Source organism: Corvus brachyrhynchos, unplaced genomic scaffold (genome assembly GCF_000691975.1).
Source record: "Corvus brachyrhynchos isolate BGI_N302 unplaced genomic scaffold, ASM69197v1 scaffold187, whole genome shotgun sequence".
Taxonomy (NCBI): domain Eukaryota; kingdom Metazoa; phylum Chordata; class Aves; order Passeriformes; family Corvidae; genus Corvus; species Corvus brachyrhynchos.
In genome coordinates, this window is record NW_008239050.1 from 139,178 (window position 1) to 155,808 (window position 16,631).

General features: G+C 37.2%; 1 protein-coding gene across 4 annotated transcripts in view; it reads left to right on the plus strand.

The window, feature by feature from the left end:
* Positions 1-15,478, plus strand: part of PHF20L1 (PHD finger protein 20-like 1) — a 58,341-nt gene extending 42,863 nt beyond the window's left edge. For 2 of the 4 annotated variants that reach the window (XM_017739045.1, XM_017739046.1), the window contains 5 exons: positions 991-1,077; positions 1,955-2,150; positions 2,552-2,921; positions 6,422-6,584; positions 7,695-15,478. In XM_017739045.1, the coding sequence (XP_017594534.1) occupies positions 991-1,077; positions 1,955-2,150; positions 2,552-2,921; positions 6,422-6,584; positions 7,695-7,837 (959 nt within the window). In that variant the 3' untranslated portion in view covers positions 7,838-15,478. The remainder of the gene's footprint in view (positions 1-990; positions 1,078-1,954; positions 2,151-2,551; positions 2,922-6,421; positions 6,585-7,694) is intronic. The other 2 variants (XM_017739048.1, XM_017739047.1) reach the window with 1 other exon arrangement.
* Positions 15,479-16,631: the final 1,153 nt, after the last annotated feature.

Here is a 16,631-nt window from a genome sequence, read left to right on the forward strand (position 1 = left end):
GTGTTAGTAACATCATGGTCAGCTGTGCTAAATCTTACCCATAAACTCAGTTACCATTGTTTTACTTGTTGAAACTTAATTCCCCCCAAACCTTAGCACTTTTTTATGTTGGTATAGTCTGGAAAGTCTTTCTAAAAAAATCATTTTTGTTCAGGGATCTGTTTTACCAGTACTTGGAATCACATTTGTTCATTTAAATATTTTCTTAGAGGAAAAGGACTCAGTACCACAGTACACTCAAATATGCTGTGGATGGCATTTCATAGTAATTGCAATTTTAAATGTTTACATTTGCCCAGAACTGTGTAAAAGTGTGGAACTGAATATTTAAATACAGAAGAATCTAGCACATCTTACAGTAAACAATAGTGCACAAACAGCATATGTTGAACTTCAGATAGTTATGTTAAATTTGTAAGAACTAGGAGAACTCTATTTACTTTTAAACTGAATAAATTTGATTAGGAAGATGTTGGTTTAAAAATTATTCTGCGATAAACACATTTTTCTTAACAGTTACTTGGAGAAAAACTAAAGAATTTGAAAGAAAGTTTTTTGTAATTTCTTCAGACAATTGATACAAATGCACATACCTGTCTTCTGGTGAAATATCCAGCAGTCCAGCTGTTTCAAAAGGGCAGTGAGACTACAACCTCAAATTTATTTTCCTTCTAAATTTAAGAAGTGAAATACAAAAATTGTTTGCAGAGTTTTCATGAGCTATTTTTGAAATGAAATATTAGGAAAATAGAGCTGGTTCCATATGCCCCAGTGTGAATCAAAACTGGTGGTAGAGAGTCTTGTCTGATAGTTCTGTGTGGTGTCTCTTTGAGCAGCCCAGCTTTTTCTTACTAAACCCAGCTAATCTGTCTTGTGTTCTTTCCCTGCACTGTATTAGGTACTTCGTTTTCCCCTGCTATGCAGAGTCTGTGTCCCTGATTTTTATCTTCTCTCCCTTCCTAACCATTACTTCTTTTCTTTCTATGTCAGGAGAAAAAAGTCATTCTCAATGTCAGTATTTTAAAGTGTATTGGGATAATGGGCAAAAAGGAGATAGACAGGGTATTCTCCTGAAAGGTATGAAGGGCTTCCATCAACCCGTTCTTTGTTCTGTATTTGATGATAGTATGATTTGAAATCAAGTGTAAGATACTGCCATCAGTCCATCTGGGTTCCTTGTTGTAAACAATAACATTGCAATAATTAGCATTATGCACTTCTAGTTTTGGGTGGGCTTTTTTGGTTTTTGGTTGGGGTTTTTTTTTTTTTTTTTTTTTTTTTTCCTGCTGGTTGGGTTAAGACTGTTACCTATAGGAGGGAAGACCTGAGGCCCACATACATCAATACCCTCTCTAGAAGTCTGGTGAAAGGCACCTCAAAAGGAGAGTGTAAGAGCTCTGCTGTCAGATAACATTGAAATATCTGCTTTTCCTGAAGCTTTTTCCTGGCTTCCAATAAATACTGAATTCAGTATTGAAGCAAAACATTTGTCATTTAGAAACAAACTGGTATTTTGGATATGTCCATATAAAATGCTCTCTCTAGCATTTCTCTTCGTAACTTAGGCTTCCTTTTTTAAAAAATAAAAGCAAGATGCAGTATTTAGATAAATAAAATGCCAATGTAAACTTTTTTTTTTGGTGGTTATTTTGATAACAACACAGATCTTAATATCATGTAGTTTGATTGCAAAGGTGATTAGGCGTTAATTTCAAATACCATTTAGAGGGGTCTTGAGGTTTCAGGCTTATTTTTGTTCTCATAAGTTTTAAGATTTTCCTCTTAATCCACAAAAACTAAATTTTAATATATTAATAGCAAGCTCTTGAGTCATCCTTTCATTGATGTTAGGAGATATTTAGGCAAGTACAGCACATAATTGTAGCACTCTAGTTGTAAATATAACTCTGCTGTGGCTTTAGATGGCCCTCAATTTGTTTATTGCTTACCCCAGGACAGAGGTGGAGTGCCAAATATCTCTATGACAAAGACTGGCTAAACAATGGACACATGTGTGGATTATCGTTTTTGAAAGAGAACTACTCTCATCTTAATGCCAAAAAGATCGTGTCAACACACCACCTACTGGCAGATGTATATGGGGTAACAGAAATACTGCATGGATTGCAGCTGAAGATTGGGATACTGAAGTAAGTATCAGTCCAGGGTTTATTTTCCAGCTTTATATATTCAGGTGGCAGAGACTACCATTATTCCTTATGCATTTTTCTCTCACACTGAAGTTCTTTCTTGTATAACATTTTAAATAATTTAAGTGCAAGATGTGGAGTACCCTCAGTTTCAGTGGGAGTTGGGTGTTCAGCACCCAAACAGATATGGTCTGTTGGGACTGGTGATTTTTTTTTGGTAAATTTTGTGTTAAAGGGACATTCTAGATTTATCTTAAATTGATGAATGACCTAGGAGTATTTCATGTTTGATAATGGTGCTTATCAGTAGCTAAGATCTAGGAGAATAGGATGCTAGATAGTTCAGTGCTCTTAATGGTGTTCTCTATAACTTGCTTTTTTTTTCCTCTCCTTCATTGCAGAAATAAGCATCACCCAGACCTTCATCTCTGGGCTTATTCAGGGATGAGAAAAGAACAAGAACAAAGAACTGTTGGGGTAGAGAAAAAATTAGTGACTTTGCAGGATGCTGTTAATCCAGCTGAAAGGACATGTCATAGTCAAAACCATAAAGAGCCACCCAGTATACCCCAGAAGATGGAAGAAACATATATCACAAGTGAGCACAGTTACCAAAAACCACAGAGTTTTAGTCAAGACTACAAAGCAGTCACTGACCCTGTGAGCTCAGATGATGAAGATACAAGTAGCTTTGAGGAAGATCAGGAATATCACACAGAAAATAAAAACTGTTTGCAGTATTCTTTTAAAGATGGTGGCATGAATGAGCAGGTAAGTATCATTCTTCATCTGGGAAACTTTATTTGGAAAAGTATGTTTAATCTGATAAAACTGAAGCACATACAGGTATTTTAGAAAGTTTATTGCTGTCAGTCGACATATTCTATCAAATAAATCAGCAGAAATTACGGGAAGCAAAGTTGGGTCACTGAAATACTTCCAGGTGAAGTATGTTCATTTCAGCTGTTGTATGAAATACAGAGTATGGTTAAAGTATTGCCTATGCTAAAACTTTGTTCTCAGTCTAATGTTTTGAGAGAAAAGAACCCTATTCTTAAAATGCAGGGTCTTGGAACAGCTTACATGGTTTTTGCAAGGTGAGGAAAATGGGACAGGTTTCCCTTTTTCTCTGGGTTCAGTTATCGACATGTGTTAAGAGTTTTTTTTGTTGTTTGTTAAACCAAGGTTTTTTAATAGTGTTTATTATTGTACTGTGTTCTTCTTTTAATAGCAACGCTGCCTAGAATGCCATCCACAAGTAATGATTTACTGACCAACTAATTTCACCTCATGGGCAACTGCTTTTCAGTCTTCTATATTGCATATTTCTTCTAATGAAACATTTTTAGTCAGGATTATATTTTGCTGTTTAAACATCTTTCTCATTTGTACATTAATGGTTTGAATCTATTGTTTGGTGGAAAAGGTCTGAAACTTGTTAATCTGCTTTTAGTGAAGAGCTCTCTGAGCAAAAACCAAAGAGAACCAAACCTTTCTGTTTTCTACAATACCATGTGAGGGTAAATCGTCCAACTCATCCCTCTTTTGACATACAGTTTCTGGTGTGGAAGAAATGAGTATGATACATCTTTTTTCTTCTTAATTTTAGTTCTAAATGTGGCATGTAAGCTGTGTAATCTGAATGGGGAATTTTTGGTTCATTCTAGTTAAAAATACCTGTTCGTATGCTAAATTGCATGACTATATTCAGGTTTATAGTAAGGAGACATGCAAGCAGTGTCAAATACACTTGCCTTCCAACAGCAGTTTAAATTGTCATTGTAAATAGTATAAATAGTATAAAGACATTTAGAATTAAAGGAAAATACGGATGAGCAGTGAAACAAAACTTGTATTTCCTTCAGAGATTCAAGCATATATCTAAAAAGCTAGGTGCTCTCTGATACTGTCCCAAACAGATCTCTTCTTGGCTTAAGAGTGTTCTTTCCTTTGGGGACACCTTAGTCACCTTGCCATTAGTCAGCCTTGATACTAAAATAAGGCCTTCTGCCTAAACATGATAGGCATGGAAGAGCTCTCTTTGATTTCTCCATGAACCTGTTTGCACTCCCCTTAAAATTGACATTGAAGGACCATTTTTAATTGATGTGACTTCTCTGTAAGGTGCCCTTTCTCCTCTCCTTGTCAAAGTTTGATTGAGGCTTTGAATTTTCATTTCTAGCATTCTTCAGAGCCTCCAATATTCTGGTTTTCCATGCTGTTTTGTCTTACCCTAATCTGCAGTTCTGTTACCTACTTCCTTTTCTCTTACAAACACTGTTTGGATTGACTGTTATCAAGTCCATTTTTGGGCTATGCATTATCTTTTAAATTGTATTTAGTTTCCTTGGTTTTGCTTCTGAAAGCACAAGCCTTCCCCACCTGAACCTCCTGTTATTTCTTGTCCACAAGCTGTATCCTGCATTCTTCTCCTGCCATCACTCCCTGATTACCTATGTTGATCCCATAGCTTAGAGGAGAACCTGGATTTTGTGATTTTTTTCAAGAAGCATTTACTAGCCATTTGAATAAATATAGAGATCATTAGAAGAAAAAACCCCACATTTATGATGTTATTTAGATATCAAGTTATTTAGCTTTGAAATTTTCTCTAACTTACTGAAGCAGGCTGAAAGATGATTTTGGTTTTAGAATTATGGACTCGGTTCCTTATACAGCGAGGGAAAAATGGTATTCCTGTGGTTTTAGAGAGGGTCTGAAAATTGGAATAGAGCATTTCTTATTTATATTGGAAATATTTTTCATTAGATTAACAACAGTTTGAATACTGAAAACACCATGGAAGCAAACCTGATGTCTTCAGAGAAGAGAAATTTTTAATATCATGAAAGCATCAAAACTCTCTTACCTTTCAAATAAAATTTATCTCTGATACATAATTTTAACTCCTTTAATGAACTTTAGGAGTATTAACAATGCTTATCCTGTCTGACTTGCTAATAAAGCTGCCCTCAGGTCACTAAGAGTTTTATTTGGTTGGTTGGTTTTTTTTAATTTTAAGCTTAAAATGAAAGTTGGATTTTTTTGCTTAAGTAGTAACTTAAAATCCATCAGTTCCTATTTTCTTCTTTACTTCTCTTCTCACTCTTCCCATATTTGACTGGAGAAAGAAATATTTTAATAACAGACCTAACACCATTTCTTTTTTATGTGGTGTGGAAAATTAGCTTGAGCTCTTCAGAGAAGTGTATTAATACAATTAAAGTCACTCTTTGCTCTGGCATTTGGCATGAACTGACACTGTGTGAGCACGTGTATCTGGCATTCTAGTTCTTAAAATAGAATCTTCAATAGTGAAAGAGCTTCGTTGGATATAAAGTCATAGTGGATATAAATTGGAAGCTGTTAATCCTGCTAATTGCTGGAGATGCTGAGTATTTTAACACATTAAATCTGGTCTACTTCCATTCAATAGCTGAAACATCAAACTTAGAAAGATTATGAGCTTGTTTATTGTCTCTGGCTTGCTGTGAAAGTACTAATTATTTCAAAGAAGTCAATCTTCCTCAGATCCTATGTTTGCATAACTCTGCGTGTTACTGTAACTGTCTCCAAACATGTTCAATTCTGTCCCAGACTTGTGCTTGGAAAGCAGGTGGAGTCATAACAGCTAGGAAGAGAAGTTTTTTGTCTTAATCAGCAAACAGAACAGATTGCCCAGAGAGATTGTGGAGTCTCTCCTGCACTGGAGATGCTCCAGAGCTATATGGATGCAATCCTATGCCATGTGCTCTGGGATGACCCTGCTTTTGAGCATGGAGGTTGGACTGGGTGACTCACTGTGGTCCCTTCCAACCTGACCCATTCTGGGATTCTGTGAAATAGGATGTCTGACTTATTTGTGCAAAACACTGACTGTTGACATCTTAGGTACTACTGCATTGTAGGGAGTTTTCCATGGAAACAAACCTTAGGATTTTGCATGTTTTTATATAAAAAGGGCACAGAAGTACAATCTGTATTACTACATTAAACATAGTATTTGAGCTGATAAACTTCAGTATTAGGGAAATGAGGCAAAAGATATAGATGCTTATTTATGTGGAATTTGCATTTTGTTTGCTTTAGTCTATTGATGTGTCATAGTATGTGGCTTTTTGAGTATGCTTTTTGTCATATATACGGAAGTACAGTTCTAAACCAGCAGAGTTTATCATGTCACTCAAATGTTGAAATCAACACCAGAAATTAAAACAAAGCAAAAAACAATCTTACATGGCAATTTTTTTCTTTCTGTTGCTCCTATGAAGAATTCTGCTGAAGGAAACACTGTGTTTGTTTGTAATGAAAGAAAAGGCTCAGAAGAACAAGTGGACACACATCTTCAATGGCAGCTCAATCTCCTCACCCATATAGAGAATGTACAGAATGAAGTCACCAGCAGAATGGACCTGATTGAAAAAGAAGTTGATGGTAACTGCATTGCCAGATTACTTGTTAATACACCTGTAGCAGCATCTCTCATGACTAATGTGTTCAAAGTGACCTGAGGCACTGAGGATGGATTTTTAAGTATTCTGTTCAAATTTGGGTCCCAGAATTATAAGCAGAGCTTGTACCCTTGATCTCCCCGCCCTCTTCCACAAGTTTTCAATGCCCAATAAAGTAGCTCAAGCACACAAAACCCCTGAGCTCAGGCTCAGACTTCAAAAGGCTTAGATAACTTGTCTAGTCTTTGTCCAGGTATGGAGCATAAAGCTGATGGCTTTTCGCCTGCAGCAATTTTTGCCTGATTGTTCTAGTAACTGACAATATTTAGGGGGGAAAAAAAGTGTTTATTGTGCCTTCAACTTTTTTTTTAATGTATTAGTAAGCAAGTGGTTTCATGAAGACAATTCAGTCTTTATGAGAAAACTTGAATGAAATTACAGTGTACGAGAATATTGTAGCACATAGGTGTCTATGACTTGCCAGTCATAGAAACCAGTAACTGAGGGAGCTTACAGTCTAGTCATAGGAGTCCTTAATTAATCTTTTAACAAATAAAATTGTCTTATTTCTATTTGCAGTTTTACTTCCAGTATCCCTGCTTTTCCTAGACAGTGTTTCTAAACTAACAGGGTTGATCTTTTACCTTCTCTGTTTCTGCAAGCAGAGAAATGAAAACATTTGTTGAAGATTGGAAAACCATTCTGTAATCTGGACATTGTCCACAGGAGCTTGTGGAAGTGGCAGAAGGAAGCCTTGTGTTTAAGGGTTGCATTTTCTGTTCCAGAACTGTCAGAGAAGACCATGAACTGAAGTTGCTTTTATGTGTGTAGAGGGTAAATTGTGAGCCAAGGGTATAATTTACTCCCAGGTACCTTTTTATAGCAACAATCAAATCAGAATATTGGATTGTTCAAGAGAAATACAGAATTAGTTGGTGTTTCCCTAACAAAATTTCTTCTGTTGAATAAAAATCACAGCCTCAGTGTATTTTCCCTTTTTATGAAACACAAAGTAAGAAAGAAAAGTTTAATTTTTATGGAAACTGTTTCTCAAAGACTTACTCTAATCAACTTCTTCCTTTTCCTTCTGTAGTTTTAGAAAGCTGGCTTGATTTCACTGGAGAACTGGAACCACCAGATCCTCTGGCAAGATTGCCTCAGCTCAAACGACGTATCAAACAGCTCTTAGTTGACATGGGAAAAGTACAGCAAATAGCAACACTTTGCTCTGTATGACAAAAGGAAGAATAAAGTAAAAATAGCTTCTTTACAGTGAATTTTCTTATTAGCCACAAGACTGACAGGAAGACAGCAAAAAGCTGAGCGTTTATCTGGTTCTTTGCTGATTACATTAATAGCCTGAAGCTTTAGAAAGAAGAGAGGAAGTTTAGAGTCAGGAATCTGTTTTATTGAAAATATGAATATTCAATGTCCAGGCTTCAAAATTATATTATATATACTGAGAAATGTCAATTTCTCGGTATTTTTACATGTTAAACAAGTAAATCCCCAGATACAAGGAAATGCAACAAACAAAAACTCAATGAAGAGGAATGCTACTATTTTGAAACCCGTGGCAACGTTTCTAAATTAGCAGAGTTCAGCTGACTAACAATGCAATCTTCTTTATCTTGCTAGTAAAAGGTAGATACAGAGAGAGCTGTATCTTCTCTGCAAGGAAGGTTTTTTATGTTATTTCTGTCTCTTATGAATGTTCAGGAAAACAAACATACTAGCTTTGATTTTTGAAAAAAATTACTTGTCATGGTCTCCCTTTTAAAATATTTTTTTAAATAGAAATCCCTAGAACAGCACTCCTAGGCTCCTTTAAAACAGAAGTGGCAAATAGTGGTCAGATGTGCCAAATATTATTAAAATCACTGGGATGAGAGTTTGATTATGACTTTTGTGGAGGTTTTTTCCAAAGTCCTACTCGGTGCCAGCAATCCATCGAAAATTGTATCTAGTTTATATTTTTTTATGTTCTATAGCAGTATTCAGGAATCAAGGTACAATTTTTGTCCTGGGTAGCTCTATTCTGGTGTTGGCCCTCTGAAAACTTCACCATCCTCCGTGCAGATGTGGAATGACAAGAGCAGCAAAACTGTCTGTGGCTGTGAATATTCTAAACCACTAGAGGAAAAAAATCACAAGATACCTTATCGAAGTTGTTTTTATAAAATTTTTCAGCTTCAGTGAGCAAAATGTCATGAAACCAAAGGCAACCTACTTGCTCTGTTCGCTCTTGTTGGATTTTGAGCCCAAGACTTTTCCTGTGCTGATAAGTTTCCGCTGTACCCAGTGCTACATCTATGTCTCTGTGTGTATGTATATGTGTATAGATGCACATGTACACATATACTTACCATGCACATTTCTCTCTACACGTCTAGTTTTATTACAATAGACTACAAGAACTGGTGGTTCATGTTACCTTTTAACAAGCAGTTTCTAAAATTGAAAATAATGTATGTACAGGTTTTGAAATTTGTAAAATATGACTGTTAAAAGGAGGCTATTTAACTGAGGACATTAAGATACTTGAACATTTTATGCCTCACATCTGTTTATCAGTTCTAGTTATCTGTATAAATGCATTTTAGAACCGATAGACAGTAAACTTGAATTTACCTTTTGATAAGAGTACAAGCCACTGTACATTCAAAAATTATTTAAATTTGCAAACACACTGTTCTATATGTAAGGTACTGTATGTAAAACTGTTTATTAAAACTATTCTGTATACTCTACATTTTCCACTTTTCTTCCTGATCTACATACAAATGTAAAAAAGAAGTGATTGTTACTATGTACAGACCATCAAAAAAATCTTGGAATGCCTTTTAAGGATGCATACAACTGAAAAATGTGCCAAAGATGGATTATCTGGGAAAGACTTTGCAACCAGTGCATTGAACTTTCATGATAAAACCATTATTGAGAAAGAAAGCGGCGTGGCTGGTTCATAGCTAAAGTAAACCTACCCCGACCTTTCCTCACTGTCTGTCATACCTGAAGTGAGTTATCACTCCTGATGGCCAAAGCAAAATGTAAACTCCTGTTACAGAGCGGTTGCTATTTAAAGTCTTCCCACATCAAGCTTGTAGGAGACATCCCAGAGCTGCATGATAACATGGAATTATGGAATGGTTGGCAACTCCATAATGCAGAAAGAACATAAGAGCTGAGGAGTTGTTGACATTTTATAGCAACTGTTAATAAATACTCTAAGTTGATGCTTAAATAACTGCTTCAAACATGAATAGCTGAGTGACCTACTTGCTTTTGGATATGTGAGACTTTTTTTATAGACTATTCACTTGCTGCATATCCTTGAATGTGGTACTGTGTGTACTGTATAAGAGAAGTGTAAATCCAGATGAATTACTTTGAAACAAAGTGGAGTGTATTTACAGAATTTATACAGCATACACTGTAGCAATATTATGCAATGTGTGTGCATGTGTGTGATGTAATATAATTGTAAATGTTACTGAAGGTGAAAGCGGACTTGGAGAGTTCAGGGGGGAGGATAGAGGTTTTATTCTTACTAAAGAGATGGAGGAATGGTATCCTGAAAAGGAAATCCTAAGGTCAAAGTTGAAGTTGCCCTTGCAGCTTTAATGTGTCTTCTGTTTGTATGTGTAATGGCCTCTTAATTTACACGAATAGTAATTTTACCCCCAAGATCCTGCCTTGTTCAGGATGGACTGTGGTTACAAAAACAATCTGTTCAGTATTTTTTTAATGTTCATTGTGTAGTCATGTATTATAAAAATTCCTGCAAGCATTCATATCTTCTAAGAAATACAATCTCGGTGTCCTTACGGACCATGCTATGTATGATACATCATGTACTGCTCGAATGTTTCACAAACTTGTCTGAGTTTGCTTTCTCAAGTCGTGGTGCTGGTCTGTAACGTGGACATTAGTTTCTGACCCCAGTTTCTCAAGTATTCAAAGGTTTGGGATGCTTTTGAGGTTTTTCTTTTAAACACAAGTCAAGTGCCATAAAAATGCTAAGTGTTTTGCACAGAATGTAACGTACAGTTGATTGCTTTGCTTGTGTGCCAGTCAACCCCAGTGTGATCTGGCTCTTACCAGTATTTCTTCCTAGTTGGCCTTATCGAGAGAATCTTATTCCTGTAGGCATAATTTTCCATCTGTCTTCCTACTTCCTCTCTAAATAAGCCAGGGATGTACACTCAGTCTATTTGCAACATCATTTATTGGGGTGTGAATTGTGATTGCATTGTTTGATGGAGGGGACAGACCCTCTCTGAGGAAAAAATAGTATATGGCAGTGTAAGGACTGTTTGATATATGTGCACAGAAAGGCAAAATGTTTAAATTTGCAGCCTTCTTTCACTGATTAGGAGTTATAAATAGTAGTAGACAAAAGGGAAATGCCATTTTACAGAAGCCTCTTGTGATTTCACAGGGCTAAATGGCAAGCTTTTGGAGCCTTTGAATGCCCAGCTTTTTGTCTGAGGGTTAGTTAGGGTTTTTTGTTTGTTTGCTTGTTCTTTTAATGGAGGTATCAGGGTGATTCAACTTCAAAGCCTGCTCCTACTTGTTACCATACCGAAGGCTTCTACATCAGGAATTCTGTGTTTCAGTTGCAGTGATGGCAGCAGGACAGCAATACTGCAGTCATAAATGAAGTGTAGTGTTGGTGCTGTGGTCTGGTATGACATGATGGGGCTCCCACGTTCTGGTTACAAAATGGACATACTTCAGGTGATATCACGGGATGGGTTGGAAGATGCTTCCTGTTAACCCTTTCCTTGGGTAGCTGTAGGTTGAATAGTGCCCATATTTTGGACATTCTGGCCTTAGATGCATAGATCTTTGTTCAGCTGTGGAGTGGTTTACAGTGGTAGAAGCCTGTCGTTTTCTTTCAAATAGACAAAGAAGATGGCTTGCAATTTTCTGATAGATTTCCTGTATTTGCTGGGTAGCAAAGAATTGAAACTGTTCTTCCCTGGGTGCAGGTATCTTGTATGGCTGATAGCCACCTGTCTCTTAATTTTGTCTCTGAGCTTCTACATGTGCTCATCTGTTCGTTCTGCAGCATGCATCTGTTTCTCCTTTCATTCTTCAGCTTTCTGCACTCTGGTTTCTGTGGTGCCTGGAGGGTTTCACTCCTCTGTTCTCATGCCCAGTTATTCCTGGCTGCTGTGGGAAGCAGTCATGGGGAAAGGTCTCTTCAGCTCTTCTGTCCACAGCCTCCAGAGTGCCCTGGGACTTCTGTACAGTTGGAGTGTGTGCACCAAAATCAAAATCTCCAGGTGTTTTTGCTATGTCCCTTAATTAAGCCTCTTCTGTCTTGTGCAAGTGGTGATCTCCCTCTACTCCCATCTGCCTTCTAACTTAACTAATTATTATTATTGAATTAATAATAATTGAATTAATATTACAGCAAAACCCCTCTGGCACTGTTGGGCTCCAGCACTCCTTGCCAAACTGAGGGTTGGGATGCAAAGGAGTCATTCAAACATTACAGTAAAATTGTGAAAGTATTTTGATGTTGTAAACCACACTATTTTTCCTTTGTATTTGAAGGGAAACAGTAACCATTTTTCTTCACTGGAACTATAAAAGGCACAAAACAGATCCTGAACTGAACTGGAGCTTGATGTAAAAATCAACAAACGGAGGGTGGGCAGGACTCTGCAGGCAGGGGCTTCACAGCCAAAAGAGCAGTCAGGCCGTCCCAGCTGCCTTGCCCTTAGTAGCTATTAGTAGCTAATTAGTAGCTATTAGTAGCTCTGTGGAGGTGCTGGTGTGTTAAGGGGGTGTGTGCAATGATGCCATTCATTTGCAAGCAGGATGGTTCAGAACACTGGAACTATAGGTTTTTGCTGTACTGCTTAAAAATGTTTCAGTATATGCACCTTAATTTTGGAGTGCTTATTAAAGTCAGAGGCTTAATCACTTTTGAAATGCACGTTGTTATTCTCACATTTTATTAGCTCCCAATTTTTTTCTGTTGTACTGATTGCATATGGCTTTAGGTGAGGATTTTGCAGAGGCTGTTGAAATGCTTCAGTAATGGTTTCTGTTACATTTTGTAATGTCCTGGGTGCTGGGTGTGGGGGTCTGTCTTTAGCAATAAATATTATACACTATGTGTATATCGGTTTGTATATGGAAAACAAGTACAGAGCATGTAAAAATGGTGAAAATACACTGCACCGAGTGCAGATTGTGCATTTGGCAGCCATTCTGCACCACCCTGAACAACCCAAATGAAAAATTGGATACCACATGGAGAAAATGAACTAGCATGAAAAATCATTCAGGACAGAAGTTCCCTTCCCTTACTCCATGGGCTGGATAACTAAGCTAGTTCAATTGCTGTTTGCTTCAAACAGCAGTCTTCCTTTCCTGAAAACTGGCCAAGCCTCCTCTGTTCAGCTGTAGCCACGTGTGTCAGTGTATTGTCACTAAACACTGGGAGAGGCAGCACTGCACTATGATTAAATCTTCTATGAGAGAAGCAAAATACTTTTCTTCTGTGATTTGTTTTTTATAATAGCAATAATGTTGACTGCATTCTAATATTCACAATAAAGGTCTGTTGAGATTGTTACGTGCCTGGGCTCCCATTCCATGGACTTTTCTTCTGGCGAGCTAGTGAGTGTTTGAGTATGTTTTAAAGCGTTAGGGAATCTTCAGCTGCATGTTTAGCCTGTAGTTCATAGGTTATGTGCAGTCATTGATACTCATTTTTCTACACTGCAGGGCTTGAGGGAATCTTCAGTTGTATTTTAGCCTTTAGGCAAATGATACAATCAGTAAATTATTTACAGTACTGATTTCCTTACTGTATATGGCAAAGTAATTAGAAGGTTTTTCTGTTTCTGAACTGCTTTGGTGTTTTAACAATTTCAGGGTTTGAGTTTTGCAATGCACTTCATTCTTTACAGTCAATGTCTTTCAACAGCATGTTGACAGTGATGGCATCTCTTCTTGTGGGCAGACATCTGCCTTCTAAGGGTGTTTTGTGCCTTTGTACCATGTCATTAAAAAGTATCTTTTAGTTTTTACTTTTAGTGATTTAATAATATCATCCACAAGTTGTTCAAGACACTACTGTGGTAGAAAACAAATAAGCTAACAATGCTAAGGAAGTTCTTTTGGGCATCCTGTGGACAAAGGCACAAATGATAAACAGCAGATGAATGAAATTGGACAGAATCTCACTAAGCTACTGATACAGAATTCTTTTTTTGTTCACAGAAAAAGTAGATACGATCATAAATGTAACGAACTTAAAAATTTTAATTCTGAAACATTTTAATCATTGTTGAAGGGACAGTCTCAAAGCAGGCTCTCAAATTTAAGATACAAGAGCAGATTCAGATCTTGGAGCAACACACTGAAACATTTTTTTCAATTCTTAAAGAAGAGGTTTCCCGAGTCAGACCATTCATCTGGCCAGCCCAGTGTCTTGTCTGCAGTAGAAATAGGATGTCAGATCTATACAAACATACTGTGAAAGATCTGTGCAAATTGGCCTTTCCCTAAATGTATCTTTCTCTTCTAGCAAACTGAAGTTTCCTTTACCAAAATTTTTAAGAAGTCCATTGGTTTTATCAGTCACTTGACAGATCTGGGCTCCCCAAGTTTAATCCATCTTTTTTCATTGGTGGCTTACTGAATTCACAACTTTGTTGTGTGCCAGGAGCTGTGTTTGTCCTTGAACTTCCTTTCTGACTCCACTGGCTCTACACCGTTGCCTTTAGTCCAGAGAAGGTTAAATACTTCATTATTGAAAAGACCCAAAGCAGTTTTGTTCCACCAACACCAAGAGTTTAGCACCCTGTTGCTGTCCTTGTGTGACTGGTGGTGACTTTTCTCACTGCCTCAGCTGTTTTTTGTCAAATACTGAATCGATTCAAGGTACAAATCCTGTGTGTCACTGCAGGTTGCAGACTGGCTCCTGCTTGGGATTTCAAACCAATCTGCATTCCAGGTGTTGTGAGAATAAAATACCTATTTTTCTACCTGGAATCACTGTGGTACTATTGGATAGAGGAAAACTGTTATCTTCAATGAATAAGTAAGAAAAAAAGCCATTTTACATGTCCTAGAAATGGTCAGTTCCTGCAGGGACAAAACAAACTCAAGTATCTTTCACAGGCTTCTTTAGGTCTTGTCACCAAAGGCACTTTTCCAAATGGTAATTTATAATTTAAAATTTGACAAGTCCTGTGCCCACTTTTCTGATCTAGGCAAGTTTAGTGTGAAATTACTGGAACCTCCCCACTGTTTTTCAGTTTGAAGAATGTGTCATGTATAAAGTGAATACACCAAAAAGTGTTTTATCTGGGGCTGTCATCTTGTTGTCTTTTAATTTTCCATCACATGAGGACTTAATCAGAGATGATAGAGATAAGTGCTTCAAAAGGAAATGAATGTGCTGAATGTAAACCTTAGTTCTCTATCTGTAAGTGTAATAAATGGTGTTAGTCTGTTTTTATGTAGCTTTCTTAAAAGGTGTGAGAGGATTGTCCAACACTGGTGCTTTATTTAACACAGAAAAACAATTTATTATTTAAAATAAATGAACTGATTGATGTGAGCATAATTTCACAATGTTTTCAGTTCTTAAAATTTGCTTCCAATTTGCTGCCTCATTTTGGGGGGTCCCTCCAGTTCTTTTTTTAAGCTAAGGTTGACTTCTCAGGCTCAATTTAATTTGGGTAAGAGTAACCTTTCTGTGGATACAGATGTCTGTGTATTTATATACAGGAATCATTTATCCCTGAGCCTTTCTAAATGTAAAATTGCAGTTGCACAAACTGTCTCTTCCGCTAAGAAAGTGTATGCAAAACTGGAACGATGAATAAATGTCTGCTTGTCCCTTGAGGTTTGTGATTTCAGTGTCTCATCTCACTGACCTTTATCTTTCCCCTAACAGTTATAGTTTGTAGTATAGATTAAGTAGCTTTTGCCATTGTGCACAACAAACAAAACCCTCATTTCCAGCACTAGAGTAATTATTTCGAAGACATTATAATTTTAAGGCTGTATTGCCACAGGGGTGTTTTCCACTTACTCCTTTTTTGCTCTTCATTGATGAGCTAATTTAAGATGTTACTCCATCTTTTCTCAGGTGCTAAAAATAGAAGTCAATTCCATTGTCCCTTCACTGAAGGTTATGCAAGGCTTTTCTTTGTATTTGACCAGCCATAGATAGACAAGTGCCTCTTTTTCTCTGATGAATGTGAATTCCACATACTGCTTTGTAAACAACTTTTTTTCCTTTTTAATCCACAGGCTCTTGCATCCCCTTGAACGTGCACGTACCAAGATGCCCACTTTGGTTTGATGCACATCTAGAAGTGGTTTAAGTGATGCCAATTGCCAAAATTCCTTTTCTCAGTTTTATAAGAGGCTTTTAAGACTTGGCTGTTCTTCCCAACTTGAGTAGTTCATAGGTTGTTTTCTGAGTGTTTATGAAGGAAAGAAAAATCGTCTTGGGAATCAACACTATGTATATACTGTGAGTTTGTGCTTCTTTCTGGTAATAATAGCCCTTTGATACTTCCTGCTTTCCTGTCTGCCTTACTCCATTATCAGCCTTTTATAGCAAAGAATAAAGAAGGAAAGTAAATAGTGACCTTAATAAATAAACTCCTTAATAAACTCCTCTGCCCATTTGCTGTGCAAGGAACCTGAATGACACTTTTCTAATAACTTTAGAAAATTGGACTAAATCAGTATCACAGGCCCCCAACACACTCTGGAGATGTTTCATTGGCTCGGAGACATCACAGCACCTGTAAGCACCAACCCTGCTGCCCATGCAGAGCCTGTCATGGCACTGGACTAGGCTCTTTCTTGTTGCTCCCCTGTGTCTGCCCCACTGTGTGGGGGTCAGACACAAACCTGAGGCTCTTGAAGCATCCTTGGATCAGAAATACATGTTATTGTCAAACTTTTCTTCTTTCCTGATTTAGCCATCCTAGTGCTAATACTGGTTATTTAGTTGGATTCTTTTTTCTTTTGCTCTGCATGG